The following is an 18,932-nucleotide window of genomic DNA, read 5'->3' as shown; positions in this document are numbered from 1 at the left end:
AGTCTTCTGTAAAATGTTAAAACTTTTTAAAATTAAATTTTTTTTTAAATTTCAGCATATTATGGGCCATAAATGTTTAGGTTACATATATTGCCTTAAAAATGTTAAAACTTACCAGTAAAATTCTATGTGAGATTGTGACTGAACGTTGGTATTAAAACTAAAAAATATGGTTAGAAACAGCAGGTCAAAACTCCTAAGCTGATCAGTAGTGGGATCATGCCTGTGAATAGCCACTGCACTTCAGCCTTGGCAACACAGCAAGACCTGGTCTTCAAAAGAGGGGGGAAAATCCACATAAAAAATATGCTTAATAAGAACTGTAGCTGTGAGCCAGCTGTTCATTTATATATTTCCATTAACATAAAAAACGCCAGATCTTTTGCTATTCAAAATACATATAGTTGATTATAAGTTAATGAGAGGAAAGGGAAGCCTCATGTCTAATTTATATTTGCACATATTATTACAATATTTGCACCTATATTATTATAATTTTAAACCACTTTTTGGATTTTTTTCAGTTTGTTTCTTAAGAAGTATTTAGCATCCATTTTTCTTAAGGATTATATAGTTATCAGTAATTGCTTTGTTTGATTTTTGCTATACTTTATATAAAACTTCTTTAAATTAAGATTTTTTAATCCTAGCACTCTGAGAGGCTGAGGTGGGAGGATTGCTCAAGGTCAGGAGTTTAAAACCAGCCTGAGCAAGAGTGAGACACCATCTCTACTAAAAATAGAAAGAAATTAATTGGCCAACTAAAAATATATAGAAAAAATTAGGTGGGCATGGTGGCACCTGCCTGTAGTCCCTGCCTGAGGCTGAGGCAGGAAGATCACTTGATCCCAGGAGTTTGAGGTTGCTCTGAGCTAGGCTGATGCCATGGCACTCTAGCCCAGACAACAGAGTGTGACTCTGTCTCAAAAAAAAAAAAGATTAGGTTTTATATATAGGAAATATTGATTGATGAACACTATATTTGATAATTAAACAGGTCTAAATATTTTTTAATAAACTAGCTGTTGATCTTAAATGTGTAATTGACAACATCTCTTTCTTCCCCTTAAAGAATTCTACCAAACTTTATATATTTACATATTTATATATTTATATAATGTGTGCTACATAAAAGAAAACCTTTCTTTTATGCACAGGTTTTACTTATGATCTGTTATCTGAAAGTATAATTGGTTACCAATGTATGTCATTGTCAGATTGATAAATCTGTTCATTTCTCAAGCTTAGTGCAGGCACTTTTTGTTTCTTGCTATACTGTATAACTAACTGTATAACTCAATTATTGTGTTAGTTGGTCTTTACCTACTAATACAGATATAATTAGACCTCAGATTACATAAACAACATTGGAAAGGGTTTGAGAAGTTTGAATAAGTTAGAGGTATGTTAAGTCTCATTCAAGCTGGGCGAGGTGGCTCACGCCTATAATCCTAGCACTCTGGGAGGCTGAGGCGGGCGGATTGCTTGAGCTCAGGAGTTCGAAACCAGCCTGAGCAAGAGTGAGACCCCGTCTCTACTATAAATAGAAAGAAATTAATTGGCCAACTAATATATATAGAAAAAATAAGCTGGCCATGGTGGCACATGCCTGTAGTCCCTTGAGCTCAGGAGTTTGAGGTTGCTGTGAGCTAGGCTGACGCCAGGGCACTCACTCTAGCCTGGGCAACAAAGTGAGACTCTGTCTCAAAAAAAAAAAAAAAAAAAAAAGTCTCATTCAGTGTATTTAATTTTTTCTTGTTGAGATATGAAACTTTTGTGGTATGGTGGAAATGATAAAATAGATTTGGAAAAATCCTTATAAAGACTGTGTATTAGAAGTCTGTGAGGTTTTACAGCCTTTTTTTTTTTTTTTTGAGACAGAGTCTTACTCTGTGGCCCTGGTTTAGAGTGTACCATGTTTCCCCGAAAATAAGACAGGGTCTGATATTTATTTTTCCTCAAGAAGACACCCTAACGCTTATTTTCAGGGGATGTGTTATTTTTTTTAAGTACAGTACAACAATCTACATTTATTCAAATATAGTTAAGTCATCTTCTTCTGGAACATCATCATAACTCTCCAAACCCTGAATTCCATCCTGAATTTCTCGTGACTCTATTTCCTTTAGAACCACTGGTCCCAATCTCTCATGTCGAGGAATAGAGGTCTCATGAGGCAAATGAGAAGGGCTGCTCGTCTTCTTTACCACTCTGCCACGAAATGCATGGGTTGTGCAGATAAGCTGCATAGCCACACCCATTACTAGGTCTTATTTTCAGGGAAACATGGTAGTAGCATCATTGTAGCTCACTGCAACCTCAAACTCCTGAGCTCAAATGATACTTCTTCCTCACTCATCTTCCTGAGTAGCTGGGACTACAGGCATGCGACACAACACCCAGCTAATCTTTCTAGTTTTTGTGGAGATGGGGTCTCAACATTTGTTCAAACTGATCTTGAACTCCTGAGCTCAAGCAATCCTCCCACCTCGACTTCCCAGAGTGCTAGGGATTACAGGGATGATCCGCCATGCATGGCTGTTTTAGCATATTTTAAAAAAATATTTTTATACTGTTTTCCATAGATACCATGGTGATTGACTTTTTTCCCCCTTCTTTTCCTTTTTCTTTTTCTATTTCAAGGCTTTATCTCTAACCTAACCATTCAGAGACAATACTTCCCTAATGATGAAGATCAGGTTGGGGCAGCCAAAGCTCTGTTGCGTCTCCAGGACACCTACAATTTGGATACAGATACCATCTCAAAGGGTAATCTTCCAGGTAAGATAACTCTTCTAGTCTATAAAAAACTATCACTTGACTTTTCTGTTCAGTCCATTAGGACAATGTTAATACAAAAAAGACTTTTGTATTTTAAGATTTTAAACTATGGTGTGTTTCATAGCCTTCGAGGATGAAAGAACCATCTTCCCTTTCTCTTAGGACTTAATAGTTGTGGATATGCCTCTAGCTTGTTACTGTGAAAGCTTGTATTTATAGAGACTAACTTAAGTAGGCAATTTTAATGTATAATAGAGAGAAACTATCATTTTTCCAAATGTTTTTCTTCAGAATACTACTTGAGTGCTTTGTATGTAAAGCTATAAGAGTTCTGGCCAATTTAGTGATTCCTTGAAGGGTATTCAGTCAAAATTTATTAAAGAAAACACCATTGTTTCTTTCTCCACCAATTTCCTTTGTGATATTATCAGACACTTAAGTAAATGTAAAAGATTATATCTGTTTTATCAGAGAAATGTAGTCTAGTCTACAACTGATAGTTTCTTTTAAACACTTTATTCTTTTAGAGGCATAACTTCTAGTTTAATATGGATTTAGTCTCAGAACTATATTTTCAGAGGGAAGTGTTATTAGGTAAGCAGTATTTAATTTATCGTGTAGTTTGTTATTTTTTCACATACTTGTCATTTTTTTTTTGTTTGTGTTAGAAAGGGAACTATGTGATTTTCTTTATAAGGCATAAAAAGAACCCTGGAGGACATAACTTTCTTCTTTTTGCTGTTATTTATAAAACTTCTTTTATTATGGAAAATGTCAAACATCACACACACATACAAATAAAGGTAATAACATAATGAGCCTCATGCATCCATCACTGAGCTTCAAAAGTTTTTAACATTTGCCATTCTTGTTACATCTATTCTCACTATCCCTTCTTTTTGTTGTTTTGATTGGAGTATTTTCAAAGCAAATCCTAGACATCAGGTCATTTTATCCATAAATAATTCAATATGTATATATATCTAACTGATCAGGTCTTTTTAAAAAATAACATAACCATTTCCTATTATCCTGCCTAACTAAATTACCAAGTCAATATTCAGTTTCTTTGGTGATCTCAAAAATGTTCTTTTACAGTTGCATTTTTTGGTTATGTCTCTTAAATCTCTTTTATTCCCCTCTCCTTTTTTTTTTTTTTTTTTTTTTTCCTATTTATGACATTAATAATTTGAGAAAACCTGGTAAAATGTTCTGTGGAATGCCCCACATACTGGAATTGGCTGATTTCTTCTTTGGTGGTTAACTTGTTCCTCTACTGCCTGTGTTTCCTGCAAACTCTTTAGAGGTTAAGGCTTGATTAGATTCAAGTTAAGTTTTTTTTTTTTTTTTTTTTTTTTTTTAAGGAGACAGAGTCTCACTTTGTTGCCCAGGCTAGAGTGAGTGCCGTGGCATCAGCCTAGCTCACAGCAACCTCAGACTCCTGGGCTCAAGTGATCCTACTGCCTCAACCTCCCGAGTAGCTGGGACTACAGGCATGTGCCACCATGCCCGGCTTATTTTTTATATATATATATATATATTTTTTTTTTAGTTGGTCAATTAATTTCTTTCTATTTTTAGTAGAGACGGGGTCTTGCTCAGGCTGGTTTCAAACTCCTGACCTCGAGCAATCCGCCCGCCTCAGCCTCCCAGAGTGCTAGGATTACAGGCGTGAGCCACCGCGCCCGGCTCAAGTTAAGTTTTTAATTAATTCCAGAGGTGGCACTATGAACTTTCTGTTGAATTGCATGAACTGACACCCAATATCTTGTCACACTTTTTGTGATGCTCATTGAAGAGTGGGGTTCAACTGTGAGAGCCTCATCTCTCCATGTAAAGTTCTCTTTGAGTTTCATCTAATGGTTTTGGCAGCCTTTGGCAACTGTAGTGGTTTATTACCTAGAACCACTATAACATTAGGGGTTGCAAATGGGTGATTTTTCTCATTCCATCATTTCTTTTAGTATTAATAGCTGGAATTTATAAATAAGAATGTTCCTTCATGAACCATTTGGTTACCTTAAACTGTAGTTTATACAGGAAAGGTAGGATAAATCTATAATTATTCTTCTTTATCAGTTTTTAGAGTAATGAGTTGATATCCTGACAACTTTCAGTAGTGACCAGTGATTTTTATCTGAAGTATCATGAATTCAGGGATTTTTATATTTCAGTCCATTATATCATTATTTCTTTGATGCTTACTTATATTATCCCATTTTAGGCCAGTGGGAACCTCTTCAGATTGGCACTTTTGTCTTTTTGAAATGATCATATTATTCTTTGGTAGCATGGAAGTAGCTCAGGCTAGAGTACCATTGGCTTTTCACAGGTGTGATCATAGTGCACTTACAGCCTTGAACCTCTGGGCTCAAGTGATCCTCCAGCTTCAGCAGCGTGCCAAGGGAGCCCAAGCCTTGATTCCTTTTAACAGGTAGTGACATTTAAGCAGCAGTCTGGCTAGGTTCTAGGTGTGTTTATTGCTATTGAATTTGTAATTTATTCCAGGTCTTTTCAATGAACAGAGATAGCAAATATATAAGTTGATATTATTACTCCAATTCAAATTGAGACTACAGAGTTCATACTTAAATCTCTTTTCTGTTTTAAAAATCTTGGTTCCTAATGACCATTAGCATAATTACTTCATTGTATTATCTATAATATGCTTAAAATAATCTCAAAATAATAGTACCTATATTATTAATAACATCGAGAATACTGAGTGCAGTTTTTTGTACTTTTATTTATTTTTATTTATTTATTTTTTTGAGACAGAGTCTCACTTTGTTGCCCGGGCTAGAGTGCCGTAGTGTCAGCTTAGCTCAAGCGATCCTCCTGCTTCAGCCTCCCAAGTAGCTGGAACTACAGGCATGCACCACCATGCCTGGCTAATTTTTTCTATATATTTTTAGTTGGCCAATTAATTTCTTTCTATTTTTAGTAGAGACAAGGTCTCGCTCTTGCTCAGGCTGGTTTTAAACTCCTGACCTTGAGCAATCCACCTGCCTCGGCCTCCCAGAGTGCCAGGATTACAGGCGTGAGCCACTGTGCCCGGACTTTTTGTACTTTTTATCCTTAGAATATATCGCACTAGATATGATCAGTCAAAATACTGTTTTAAAGACACGTAAAGTAATTCAGTTCCTTGTATAGTTATGCCCTCAACTTGTTAAACAGATAGGTTCATTTATTTCAGTATCTTTTCCTCAATTTTTAGGGATTTTTTTCTTTTGATTTATTGTTTTTAATTATGTAAAACTTTTATATTCTTTCACAGTCAAACTGTACTAATAAGGTACATTTACAGAAGTCTCACTTTAATTCTTGTATTCTTCAACCTATTCCCTTCTTTTTCTTGTATGTAACCATTTTATTTTTTCTATTTCCAATTTTTTTGAAAATAAAAGCAAATATATAAAGTCCTATTTCCTTTCAACATATCCCCAAAAGGTAGCATACTCTAAATACTGTTTTGTACTTTTTTGTCTTAATTTATTAATATGCCCCAGATATCCCTTCATATCATATATAGAAATCCTCATTTTTTTTTACAGCTGCATGTTACTCTATTTTGTGGAGGTTCCAGTTTAACTAGTCCCCTTTTGGTGAACATCTGGTTTGTTTGCAGCCTTTTGTTGTTAAAAAATATTACTGTGATACACAGTATTATTTGTACATAGGCTATTTTGTATTTTTTGCTAAGTGTGATCTTTGGGATATTTTTCTAGAAGTGGTGCCACTGCATTAAAGAGTAAATGAGTAGATAATTTTGCTAATATTGTCCCCATTATCCTCTACAGGAATTATCATTTTGCATTTCTACCAGCAATATATGAGAGTGCCTGTTTCTCCCATGGCATCACCAAAAAATGTCAAATATGGAAATTTTTGCCAATCTGGTAGTAGTTTAGTTTAATTTAGATTGGCTTATATGTATACCAGTTTCTTTGTTCATCATTCTTTTTTGGGGGGGAAGGAGGACAAATTCTAAAAGAGCTATAATACTTGTTCATCATTCTTTCTTGTACCTCAGACTTTACTTTTGGAATTTTCCTCCTTGAAACACATCCTTAAGAAGCCCTTATATGTACTGTTATTTGTTTGGCCTGAGATTCTTTGTGCTTCCTGAATCTGAAGTTTCATGTGTTTAATTCTGGAAAAATTTCTACCGCCATAGCTCTTTTAATATCTGCTGACTTTGCTCATAGTGGCTTATTTCATCACATGCTTTGTAATTTTAAGTTGTATGTGCTTCAGCTGGTATCATCTGTGGGGATATTGCAAAGCCTGGGGCAAGGGTGCATTTTCCAGAGTACAAATGTTGCTTCTGCTAGATGCCCTATGATATTACCAACCTAGGACCATTTTAAGTTAATTTCTTGGCTTTAGTTTCCTAGACCATTTAGACAATATAAATTTGAAATCAAAACCTCCCTGAGGTCATGCCTATGGAATTCTGTTGGAAATTTTTTTTCCTACTTATAGTATAGACTGAGAAAATAAGTTCTTTTGTTGTTTGGCTTTGCCAGCTACATATTTTTTCTAGTTCATTCTTTCATTTCATAAGCTGTAATTCTTTAAGGGTTTACTTTATGTGGGCTTCTCAGAATCAGCTTGTTACTTTGCATGGGCTGGAGGCTTTATCTCCTATCCTCTGCTTGGTAATGAAAAATCAAACCATTAGGTTTCTGATTCTGGTGACTGCCTCTAAGGTAGATGCAGCTTCATACTTGGCTTACCTCTTTGGGTTTCAAGTTCTTTTTTAGTTTTGGCTCCAGGAAATTTAATTTTTGTGAACTTGGCTATAGAATAAATGGATAATTGTTGTATTTTACCCAGCATTTCTGTTTTATATCAGAAGCTTTTTCCCCATAATTTCTGAGCCAGAAATAATTCTCTATTATTTATTTAACATGGTATAAACTGAAACAATACAAAATACTCAAGTCCTTAAAAATCTCCAAGTAACTCATCTCATAAAGATGGAATGTTACATGATTGTTATTCTGTGCATTCAAAATATTCTTTATCATTCAGAGTTGTGCTTTTTAAACTTATTTCTAATAGTTTTTTTCCTATTTTTCTTTGTTCTTATAGAAGTAATAAGGGTAATTGTATAATATTTGAATAGATAAAAAGGCATAAAGGTTTAGGAAACAACTTGTAATCTTCCCACCAAGGTAACAATTTAATATTTTGATATAGTTCTGTCTAAATTTTTCTGGCTTTTCTATATGGCATTTAAAATTATCTTTCTTAATCAAAAATACTATTATGTTGACATACCTGCCTGTATATTTCCTTGCTTTTACCTTATTATAGTTTTTTTGTTTGTTTGTTTGGTTGGTTGGTTTTTGTGAAATAAGGTCTCACTGTGTTGCCCAGACTGTAATGCAGTGTGATCACAGCTCACTGTAACCTTCAACTCCCAGGCTAATGCCATCCTCCTAGCTAAGCCTCCTGGGTAGCTAGGGCAACAGGTGCATCCCACCATGCCTGGCTAATTTTTTAAAATTTTGTTTTAGAGATGGGATCTCACTCTGTTGCCCAGGCTGATCTTGAACGCCCAGGCTCAAGTGATCCTCCTGCCTTTGCCTCTCAAACTGCTGGGCTTGTAGGCATGAACCACTGTGCCCAGTGCTTATTACAGTTCTTAGCTATAATATTTAGTTCAGCCACAAAAATCTTTTATACAAGAAGGTATTCTCTCTAACCCCCAGTATTAAATCTCAAGGAAATAATTGAAAAATAGTAGTATTAAGCCATAGGATATGAAGTTTTTATTCTTAGTGCTAAATTTCTTTCTTTCTTTTTTTTGTTTTTTTTGAGACAGAGTGTCGATTTGTTGCCCAGGCTAGAGTGAGTGCCATGGCGTCAGCCTAGCTCACAGCAACCTCAAACTCCTGGGCTCAAGCGATCTTCCTGCCTCAGCCTCCCAAGTAGCTGGGACTACAGGCATGTGCCACCATGCCCGGCTAATTTTTTCTATATATATATTAGTTGGCCAATTAATTTCTTTCTATTTATAGTAGAGGCAGGATCTCGCTCTTGCTCAGGCTGGTTTCGAACTCCTGAATTCGAGCAATCCGCCTGCCTCGGCCTCCCAGAGAGCTAGGACTACAGGCGTGAGCCACCCAGCCTGGCCAAAATTTCTTAAAGGGTTAAATAAGTGACAAATACCTAAAATATAAATTTCAGGTTACAAATTACTTGTCACAAATTTCAAGTGACAAATTACCTCAATAAATACGGACCATTATTTTAAGGTATTTTGCTTCATGGTGGTTTAAATTTCATATTTCTTTTTTTTTTTTTTTTTTTTTTTTGAGACAGAGTCTCGCTTTGTTGTCCAGGCTAGAGTGAGTGCCGTGGCGTCAGCCTAGCTCACAGCAACCTCAAACTCCTGGGCTCGAGCGATCCTTCTGCCTCAGCCTCCCGAGTAGCTGGGACTACAGGCATGAGCCACCATGCCCGGCTAATTTTTTTTTTTATATATATGTCAGTTGGCCAATTAATTTCTTTCTATTTATAGTAGAGACGGGGTCTCGCTCTTGCTCAGGCTGGTTTTGAACTCCTGACCTTGAGCAATCCGCCCGCCTCGGCCTCCCAAGAGCTAGGATTACAGGCGTGAGCCACCGCGCCCGGCCTAAATTTCATATTTCTTCAATGGTTAATGAAGCTAAATATTTTCCCAGTGTTTTGGTTTTCTATTTATATTTTATCACATGTAAACTGTCAGATACCTCTTTTTCCTAAAATAGAAGTTTCACTTCAGAAGCCAGTTGACATATACCAAGAACACAAGTGATAAAAGATTAATAAATTAGACTCCTTCAAAATTAAAATTTTGTGCTTCAAAGTATTAATATACCATCAAGAAAGTGAAAAGATAACCCATATTATGGGAAAAAATACTTGAAAATTTTATGACTGATAAGGGATTTGTATCCAAAATATCTAATGAACTCTAACAAATCAATAATAAAAAATGAATAACTAAATTTTTTAAATAGGCAAAAGATTTCAATTGACAAATTTCCAAAGAAGATCCACAAATGGACAAATGAGCACATGAAAAGATGTGCTCATCAGTCCTTAGGGAAATGGAAATCAAACTCACAATGAAATATCGCTTCATGCCCACTAGACTGTCTATAATAAAAAAGAAGGATCATCATAAGTATTGACAAGGATGTGGAGAAATTGGAATTTCATACATTGCTGGTGGGAATGTAAAGTGGTATAGCCACTTTGGAAAAGTTTGGCAGTTCCTCAAAATGTTAAGCATAGAGTTGTCCTAGGACCCAACATTCCACTGCTACATATATATTGGAGAAATGAAAACATATGTCCTCACAAAAATCTGTATACAAATGTTCATAGTAGCATTATTCATAAAAGCCAAAAAAGAAAAAAGGAAACAACCCAAATGTCTATCAGCCAATAAACAAAATGTGGTTTGTCCGTGCAACAGAAAATAAAAAGCATACTACAGTACGGATGCATCTTGAAAACAATGTGCTGAGTGGAAGTGGTTAGTTATAAAAGACCACATATTGTATGATTCCATTTGTATGAAAAGTCCAGAACGGGCAAATCTATAGAGACAGAAAGTAGGTTAGTGGTTGTCTAGTGTCAGGTAGGATGGGGGAGATAATGGGTAAGTGACTGTTAATAGTTACAGTTTCTTTTGGAATGATGAAAATTTTCTAAAGTTAGATTGTGGTGATGGTTGCACAGCTCTGTAAATATACTAAGAACTATTGTAATCTTTAAATGAGTGAACTTTATGGTATTTAGATCATATGTCATTAATGCTATTTAAAAGAAAGAAACCAGTTGACAGGTTGGCCTCTCCTGTATGCTCATCTCTTGCTAGATTGTTTAGGAGTGAGATAGATATATATTATATGGTGCTTCCTACTGTGTTAGAAAATAGCATATTTCAACTTAATTTTTTTGATGTTTCATTTTGTTATGATGACTGATAATTTAAGTTCTGGGTCCTCTAGGTCCCACGTCCCCTCTTACCAGCTGTATAATTCTTATCATATTACATTACCTTATAGATTGTTCCTTTACTTATAAAATTACGGTAACTTTTGCTTTTCTCACCTCAGAGGATTATTGTGAAGTTTAAATAAAAGTGAGATAGCATTTTGAAAGCTGTATAGTCTTAAATAAATGTACAGTAGTATTAAGATTCCTAAAGTTCTCTGTATTTTCTTTTAATAGGAGTAAAACACAAATCTTTTCTAACAGCTGAGGACTGCTTTGAGTTGGGCAAAATAGCCTATACAGAAGCAGATTATTACCATACAGAACTATGGATGGAACAAGCACTAAGGCAACTGGATGAAGGCGAGGTTTCCACCATAGATAAAGTCTCTGTTCTAGATTATTTGAGCTATGCAGTATACCAGCAGGGAGACCTGGATAAGGCGCTTTTGCTCACAAAGAAGCTTCTTGACCTAGGTATGTTATCTGGGCCTAATTTAAGCCTATAGTTATATTGGGGGATATATAATATATTTTCTACGTGTCTCCATCCATATACCTTTGATACTTTTTATTTGTTAGAAGTCAGGAACCTTATCTGTCAAACATACTTTATCCTCTCCGTGTTTATTCTCAAAGTAAATGGCAACTGATTTTTCTCAGTGAACATTACTGCAACAATGGCTGTGTTTCTCTTTCTCTGCTCTGTATTCTCCAGGAATTTCAAAACCTAACCTAGCTAACTCTGTCAAAAATGTTTATTTCAAATGTTAATCAGTTTCATTTGAAGGATGTTTTGGTTTATTGCATTTTATATTGAAAAAGAAAGTGATTTAAAATAAATGGACTGAAAATATATTTGATTGTCATATTCAAATGTTAGAAAATGTATACCTTATGAGAGAATGTTATCACTAGTACTTTGAATAGAGAGATACTGTTTCCTCAAGTATGGTCCAAGGACCATGTGCATCAGAATTACTTGGGTACTTGTTAGAAATGAAAATTCCTTGTTCTCTACCCTGGACCTACTAAATCATAATCTCTGAAGATGGAGTCCAGAATTTATATAATAATAAGTTCAGGCAGCCATAGGTATATAATGTAGCTTTTAAAACTTTTAAAAATTAATTTTTTTTTTTTTGAGTCAGAGTCTCACTCTGTTGCTCAGACTAGAGTGCCATGGTGTTAACCTGGCTCACAGCAACCTCAAACACCTGGGCTTAGGCGATCCTTCTGCCTCAGCTTCCCAAGTAGCTGGGACTATAGGCATGCGTCACTATGCCTGGCTAATTTTATATATATATATTTTTAGTTGGTCAATTAATTTCTTGCTATTTTTAGTAGAGATGGGGTCTCGCTCTTGCACAGGCTGGTTTCGAACTCCTGACCTTGAGTGATCCACATGCCTCGGCCTCACAGAGTGCTAAGATTACAGGCATGAGCCACTGCGCCCAGCCAAAAATTAAATTAATTTTATGAATAGGAAAATACATGTATGTTAGAAGAGTCAAATGGCTCAAAAGGATTGATCATCTTAAAACAAACTTTGATAATGGGTTATTTTCTAGTTGGGTGAATTCATAAATTGATACATTAGTTCAAGTCACTTTTATTTTCCTTTCAGTATTTTCCAGTGATTTTTTCCTCCCAATTTAAAACATACTTTGTATTCTTTATAGAAAGTTTATCAAAACGAAAAAAGATACAAAAGAGTCATCCATAAGCCAATCACTCAAAGATACCTACACATTTTTGTTTCCTTGTAGTATGTACTCTTCCCTCCCCATGCACACACACCTTTCCCTTTCTTTTACAAGATTAGGCTTATATAGTGTATCATAACAGACACTATGAGCAGTTTTTGAAGGACAAAAAATATTTTACAATCTAGGGCTAAATTTCCTAAATAGTTACTGTCACAAGTAAAGTTTCTACATACCGTTCTGCCTTTTTTATTTGCTTGTGTGTGTAGTTGTTTAGACTTTTTCTTCCTGGATGGGCAGTGTAGTCCTCTTTTCCCCTACTAAAAGGTAGTTAAAAATTATGACTGGCAATTATGAGGCATTTAGTGGATTCTAGCTTTTTTGAAAATTATATCTTTAGCTTCCCTTTCCCTTCTTACCTACAAATTTGGGACTGAAATCCATTCAGCCCTCAGAAGTAGGCTACATTTATAATGTATCTGTGGTAAAGGTTGCTTTTGAACTACATATGCCCTGTTTTCCCTGTGATGAATACTTTTCAGTCTTATGAAAACCTTTTCCATTGCTTAAAATAAGTAGAATGAGCATGAATTTAAAATTCATTTAACATCATATGGAACATAGTTCCTTTGGCAATTTGTAAATTCTCAGAGTGGGAGCACTAGTTGCTACCTTGAAATAAATGGCTGTTTTTTTCATCTCCAGAACGGTTTTTCTATAGGGTGATATTTATATAGGGTGACTGTATGTCCTTATTTACATGGGGCAGTACTAGTTTACACCTGTTGTTTTGGTATAATAATTTTTATTAGTGCTTCCTTTCACAAAAGCAACCTAGTTTGAAAGATAAATGGTATGGTTACCTGTTTTTTTATATTACTGTATTCTGATGCTTAAACATGTGTAAACTTACCCATGGACATGCTTTCTTTCTCTTCTAATAGATCCTGAACATCAGAGAGCTAATGGTAACTTAAAATATTTTGAGTATATAATGGCTAAAGAAAAAGATGTTAATAAGTCTGCTTCAGATGACCAATCTGATCAGAAAACCACACCAAAGAAAAAAGGGGTTGCTGTGGATTACCTGCCAGAGAGACAGAAGTACGAAATGCTGTGCCGTGGGGAGGGTATCAAAATGGTAAAGTGGAAAAGCCAATTGTGTGTGTGTGTGAATGTATGTATGTATTTGTACATAGGTCTAGAGAATCGCAGTTCATTTATATTTAAGCCATGTGATAAAAATCAGAATGACTACATAAACTGTTTATAGCATGCCACACTACTTCAGTGTGGGTATCACATTTAGTATGTTCCAATTATTAGCAAAACAGCTTTAAAATATAGCTTGTAAATCATGTACTATCACATGCATTTGTGGTAATATTATCCTTTTCATAGATCAAAAAGGGTTATTTTCCAGGGTGAAGGAAAGTTTAAGGGTAGAGATAATTTTTCTTATATTTAATGCAAAAAAGATTTCAACAGTCTTAATTAGTACAATACACTATTCTAACCTATCTTATGAGATGTAACAGATTCATCTGTATAATAATTTCTTGTGGTATTGCTTCTAGTCAATTTAACAAGATTTCTTGGTGAAATATTTTAGTCTATTTAAGAAATACTCAAAAATGCAGAAAGACTTTCAACAGATTTTATTTTTAACGTTTATTTAATTTAATTTATTTTTTTAGAGACAGGGTCTCGCTCTGTTGCCTAGGCTAGAGTGTACTGGCCTGATCATAGCTCACTGTAACCTTGAACTCCTGGGCTCGATTATAGCTCATTGTAACCTCAAACTCCTGGGCTCAAGCAACCCTCCTGGCTCAGCCTCCCAAATATCTAGATTGGCCTAGTGGCTAATTTTATTTTTATTTTTGTAGAGATGGGGGTTCTCACCACATTGCCCAGGCTGGTCTCGAACTCCTGGCCTCAAGCAATCCTCCCATCTTGGCCTTCCAAAATGCTGGGATTACAGGTGTGAACCACCATACCCAGCCAACATTTATTCTTTAAAAGACCCAAATATTTCTATAAACATCCCTTTATTCATTAATATATATTTGTATTTATGTCTTTATAACTCAGAATGCCAGTTCTTCAGGACGTTAATAGATATAAGGCCAAAAAAAGAAAAAAGATTCAAGTCTGGGAAAAACATTTGTTAAACGACTTCAAACATAAGTTTTTGTTTAACCTCAGGACTTCTCAGAGCCCTTTTATGATAATGTACATTATGGATATGATATACATTGTTTTCCAATATTGATTATGGAACCTTTTAAAAAAAGGACTGTCATGTTGTAATACCATGCTTCCCTGAAAATAAGACCTACCCATAAAATAAACCCTAGCAGAATTTCTAAGCATTTGCACAACATAAGCCCTATCCCGAAAATAAAACCTAGTGATGGGCGTGGCTATGCAGCTTATCCGCACAACCCATGCGTTTCCTTGTTTCCTGGAGGACTGGTAAAGAAGATGAGCAGCCCTTCTTATCTGCCTCATGAGAGCTCTATTGCTCGACATGAGAGATTGGGGCCAATGGTTCTAAAGGAAATAAAGTCGTAAGACATTCAGGATGGAATTCAGGGTTTGGAGAGTTATGATGATGTTCCAGAAGAAGACAACTTAACTATATTTGAATAAATGTAGATTGTTGTACTGTACTTAAAAAAAATAACACATCCCCTGAAAATAAGCGTTAGGGTGTCTTCTTGAGGAAAAATAAATATCAGACCCTGTCTTATTTTCGAGGAAACTGGTACTGGTCAGTTGAATGCAGGCATGCATAGAAGGAGTGAATTTTTGGAGCAGGTGCTTTTAAGTGTAAATATTGAAAAGTGTTTAAATTTTTCTTTATTGTTAGTAAACTCAAGTTGAGCTTTACATTTTGATATTGATGACTGTTGACAGCTTAACCACTAATAGTAAATAAGTATGTAATATCTATGTTAATACCGATAGCTAGATTCATGGAGTCCTAGGAGGACATGCTTGCTTTTACTTTGGGAGCTAATGAGTAAATATAAATACAAGGATAGTGACACTTTGTTAGACTCATTAAACATCTTGTTTACTATTTCATTTCTAAATATTTTAGTATGTATCTTTTAAGGATAACTCAACAAGAAGAAAATGAAATAAAAAAAAGAACTTAGATTAACTACAATACTATTATCACACCTAAAAAATTCACAATCGTTTCATAATATCATCAAATATCTAGTTAGTATTCAAATTTCCAATTGTAAGCAAATTTTTTTTATTGCCATTAGTAACCCTTAAAGAAGAAGAGCAAAATAGAACTATAGGTATAAAACAGGAGTCTGCTAATTTGGCAGTTTATTAATATGACACATGTCAACTCTGCCTAAGATCAAAGGAACATTCTTTTTCGCAGAATAGTTAAATTCATTTCATCATTATATAAAAGACCTTTAAAAGACCTATAAAAGCCTTGCATTTGATTCTAGGTAAATATAGTGCATGGAGAATAAACATGAATCATTATTTGTTTTAATATGTTATTAGTATAATAATTAAAACAAAGTAATCATGTTCCTTCTTTGTGTATGACATACTTGTTCAATTAAGTAAAGAATCAGCAGTGAAGTAACTTATTAATATAATACATAGGTGGTTAAAGGGAATTTATGTGTTTTGTTGACTGCTCTATTTTTTTTTTTTTTTTTTTTTTGAGACAGAGTCTCACTTTGTTGCCCAGGCTAGAGTGAGTGCCGTGGCGTCAGCCTGGCTCACAGCAACCTCAATCTCCGGGGCTCAGCGATCCTACTGCCTCAGCCTCCCGAGTAGCTGGGACTACAGGCATGCGCCACCATGCCCAGCTAATTTTTTGTATATATATTTTTAGTTGGTCAATTAATTTGTTTCTATTTTTGGTAGAGACGGGGTCTCGCTCAGGCTGGTTTCGAACTCCTGACCTTGAGCAATCCGCCCGCCTCGGCCTCCCAAAGTGCTAGGATTACAGGCGTGAGCCACCGTGCCCGGCCTGACTGCTCTATTTTTATACCCCCTAATAAAAATACTTGGCTTTTTTGTTTAATAACTTATTTTCTCTTTTTCAGTGGTACCTATTTTCATAAAAAGTCTTTTTTTTTTCTTTTGCCATAAGCATTTAACTGTGAGGTATTTAGGAAAACCTAGATTTATTTGTTTGGTTTTTACTTTTAGAAACTTTCTTTCTGGGTGCTTCCCAGTTACTTCATGAAGTTAAGAACAATGCTGGGCATTTATTTGACATTTCATAAGCATTTCATATTTCTTTCATATTTATAACCCTTGAACTTTATTTTGATGAGAGAAGGGTTAAAAGGGAAACCCTACCTTATTTATTTTTTTCTTTATTTTTTTTAAATTTTTTTTTTAGACAGAATCTCCCTGTTTCCAGGGCTAGACTGAGTGCCATGGTGTCAGCCTAGCTCAGAGCTCACAGTAAGCTCAAATTCTTGGGCTCAAGCAATCCTCCTGCCTCAGCCTCCTGAGTAGCTGGGACTGTAGGCGATCATCACTACATCCAGCTCATTTTTTCTATTTTTAGTAGGGATGAGGTCTCCCTCTTGCTTAGGCTGGTCTTGAACTCCTAAGCTCAAGCGAGCCTCCTGCTTCGGCCTCCCAGAATGCCAGCCCACCTTTTTTCTTATTTAAGGGCTCCCATCTCTCTCCCAGAAATAATCATTAATAAAATTTTAAAAATATTATTGCACAGTACTACTTCTTTTGTGTATTCTTCCAGAGATACTCTTTATGTATATGCAAACGTGATTATTATTTCTTATCTACATAGGAATAGGCATTAAAAATATTGCTAGGCTTGGTGGCTCACATCTGTAATCCTAGCTCTTGGGAGGCTGAGGCAGGAGGATCGCTTGAACCCAGGAGTTCATGGCTGCAGTGAGCTATGTCTGATTGCGCCACTGCACTCCAGCTTGAACAGTAGAGCAAGACTCTGTCTCTTAAAAAAATAAAAATATTCTAATATATTTATCATTTTCTTAACTTTATGTTTAGACTCCACGGAGACAAAAAAAACTCTTTTGCCGCTACCATGATGGAAACCGGAATCCTAAATTTATTCTGGCTCCCGCCAAACAGGAGGATGAGTGGGACAAGCCTCGCATTATTCGCTTCCATGATATTATTTCTGATGCGGAAATTGAAATTGTCAAAGACCTAGCAAAACCAAGAGTAAATAATTTTTTCTTTTTCCTCTTCAATTTACTGTATTTGTGTATTAACTTTTTCTTTGTAAGATAATGGAAAGGATACTTGATATGGTAATAACTCCACAGATTGTTTTAGATATTGTCACCTCAAAGTAATGGAGTCATTAATGACTCTTTCTATGCCAGTTTTTCTCAGTTTATCATCAACACGAGTAACGTACCCTGCACCTGGCTTTTAAGCACTGAATTATGAAAATCATAGATGAGATTTTTATTCACATTTAACAAATTTGTATTTCACTGCCTTTCTGAAAAACTTTTCTACATATTTTGGAGTCTTTCAATCTCAGAGACTACTCAAAACCCAGCCTTTTCATATCTTCTGTATTTTTATGTGAAAGAATACTTGAAGTATTTTTATTCCCTATTAGGCACATTATCAGTAGAAAGATATAATTGGTCATAAACATCATGTTAATGTGAAATGGTGACATCATACCATTTACCTTAATAAGAAAAATAATCTGGCCGTGCACGGTGGCTCACGCCTGTAATCCTGGCACTCTGGGAGGCCGAGGCGGGCAGATTGCTTGAGGTCAGGAGTTCAAAACCAGCCTGAGCAAGAGTGAGACCCCCGTCTCTACTATAAATAGAAAGAAATTAATTGGCCAACTAATATATATATGCGTGTGTGCGTGTATATATATATATAATCAAATTAGCCGGGCATGGTGGCGCATGCCTGTAGTCCTAGCTACTTGGGAGGCTGAGGCAGCAGGATTTGCTTGAGCCCAGGAGTTTGAGGTTGCTGTGAGCTAGGCTGACGCCACGGCACTCACTCTAGCCTAGGCAACAAATCGACACTCTGTCTCAAAAAAAAAAAAAGAAAGAAAGAAAAATAATCTAATGTAAAAATAATCAACCCTATAAACTTAGTGTTTATCATAGAAATTTTTCTTTAATGAGAATGTAGGAAAGACTACCCTTTTTTGTACTGGCCTTTTTTCCCCATCAGGTTGTTCTTAAAACATGTTTGGTCTTGATAGTAAAATACAAACTGCCATCACTTTCATAAAGAGATTGTAAATAAATGCTAGGTAGATTTTTGTTTTCATCATACAGGAGTTGGCAATTTTTTTCTGTAAAGATCAATAGTAAATCTTGGGGTTTTTTTCCCCCTTCTTAAAGAGACAGTGTGTCTCACTCTTGTTGCCCAGGCTGGAGTGTAGTCACATACTCGTAGCTCACTGTAACT

The 18,932-nt window shown here is 35.4% G+C and overlaps 1 protein-coding gene across 2 annotated transcripts in view; it reads left to right on the top strand.

The window, feature by feature from the left end:
- Nucleotides 1–18,932, top strand: part of P4HA1 (prolyl 4-hydroxylase subunit alpha 1) — an 81,846-nt gene that overhangs the window by 31,174 nt on the left and 31,740 nt on the right. For both annotated transcript variants that reach the window (XM_076010085.1, XM_076010084.1), the window contains exons 5-8: nucleotides 2,644–2,781; nucleotides 11,020–11,259; nucleotides 13,433–13,629; nucleotides 17,523–17,699. In XM_076010085.1, the coding sequence (XP_075866200.1) occupies nucleotides 2,644–2,781; nucleotides 11,020–11,259; nucleotides 13,433–13,629; nucleotides 17,523–17,699 (752 nt within the window). The remainder of the gene's footprint in view (nucleotides 1–2,643; nucleotides 2,782–11,019; nucleotides 11,260–13,432; nucleotides 13,630–17,522; nucleotides 17,700–18,932) is intronic.

This window comes from Microcebus murinus, chromosome 14, assembly GCF_040939455.1.
Source record: "Microcebus murinus isolate Inina chromosome 14, M.murinus_Inina_mat1.0, whole genome shotgun sequence".
Taxonomy (NCBI): Eukaryota; Metazoa; Chordata; class Mammalia; order Primates; family Cheirogaleidae; genus Microcebus; species Microcebus murinus.
This window is presented reverse-complemented; position numbering and strand designations above follow the sequence as displayed.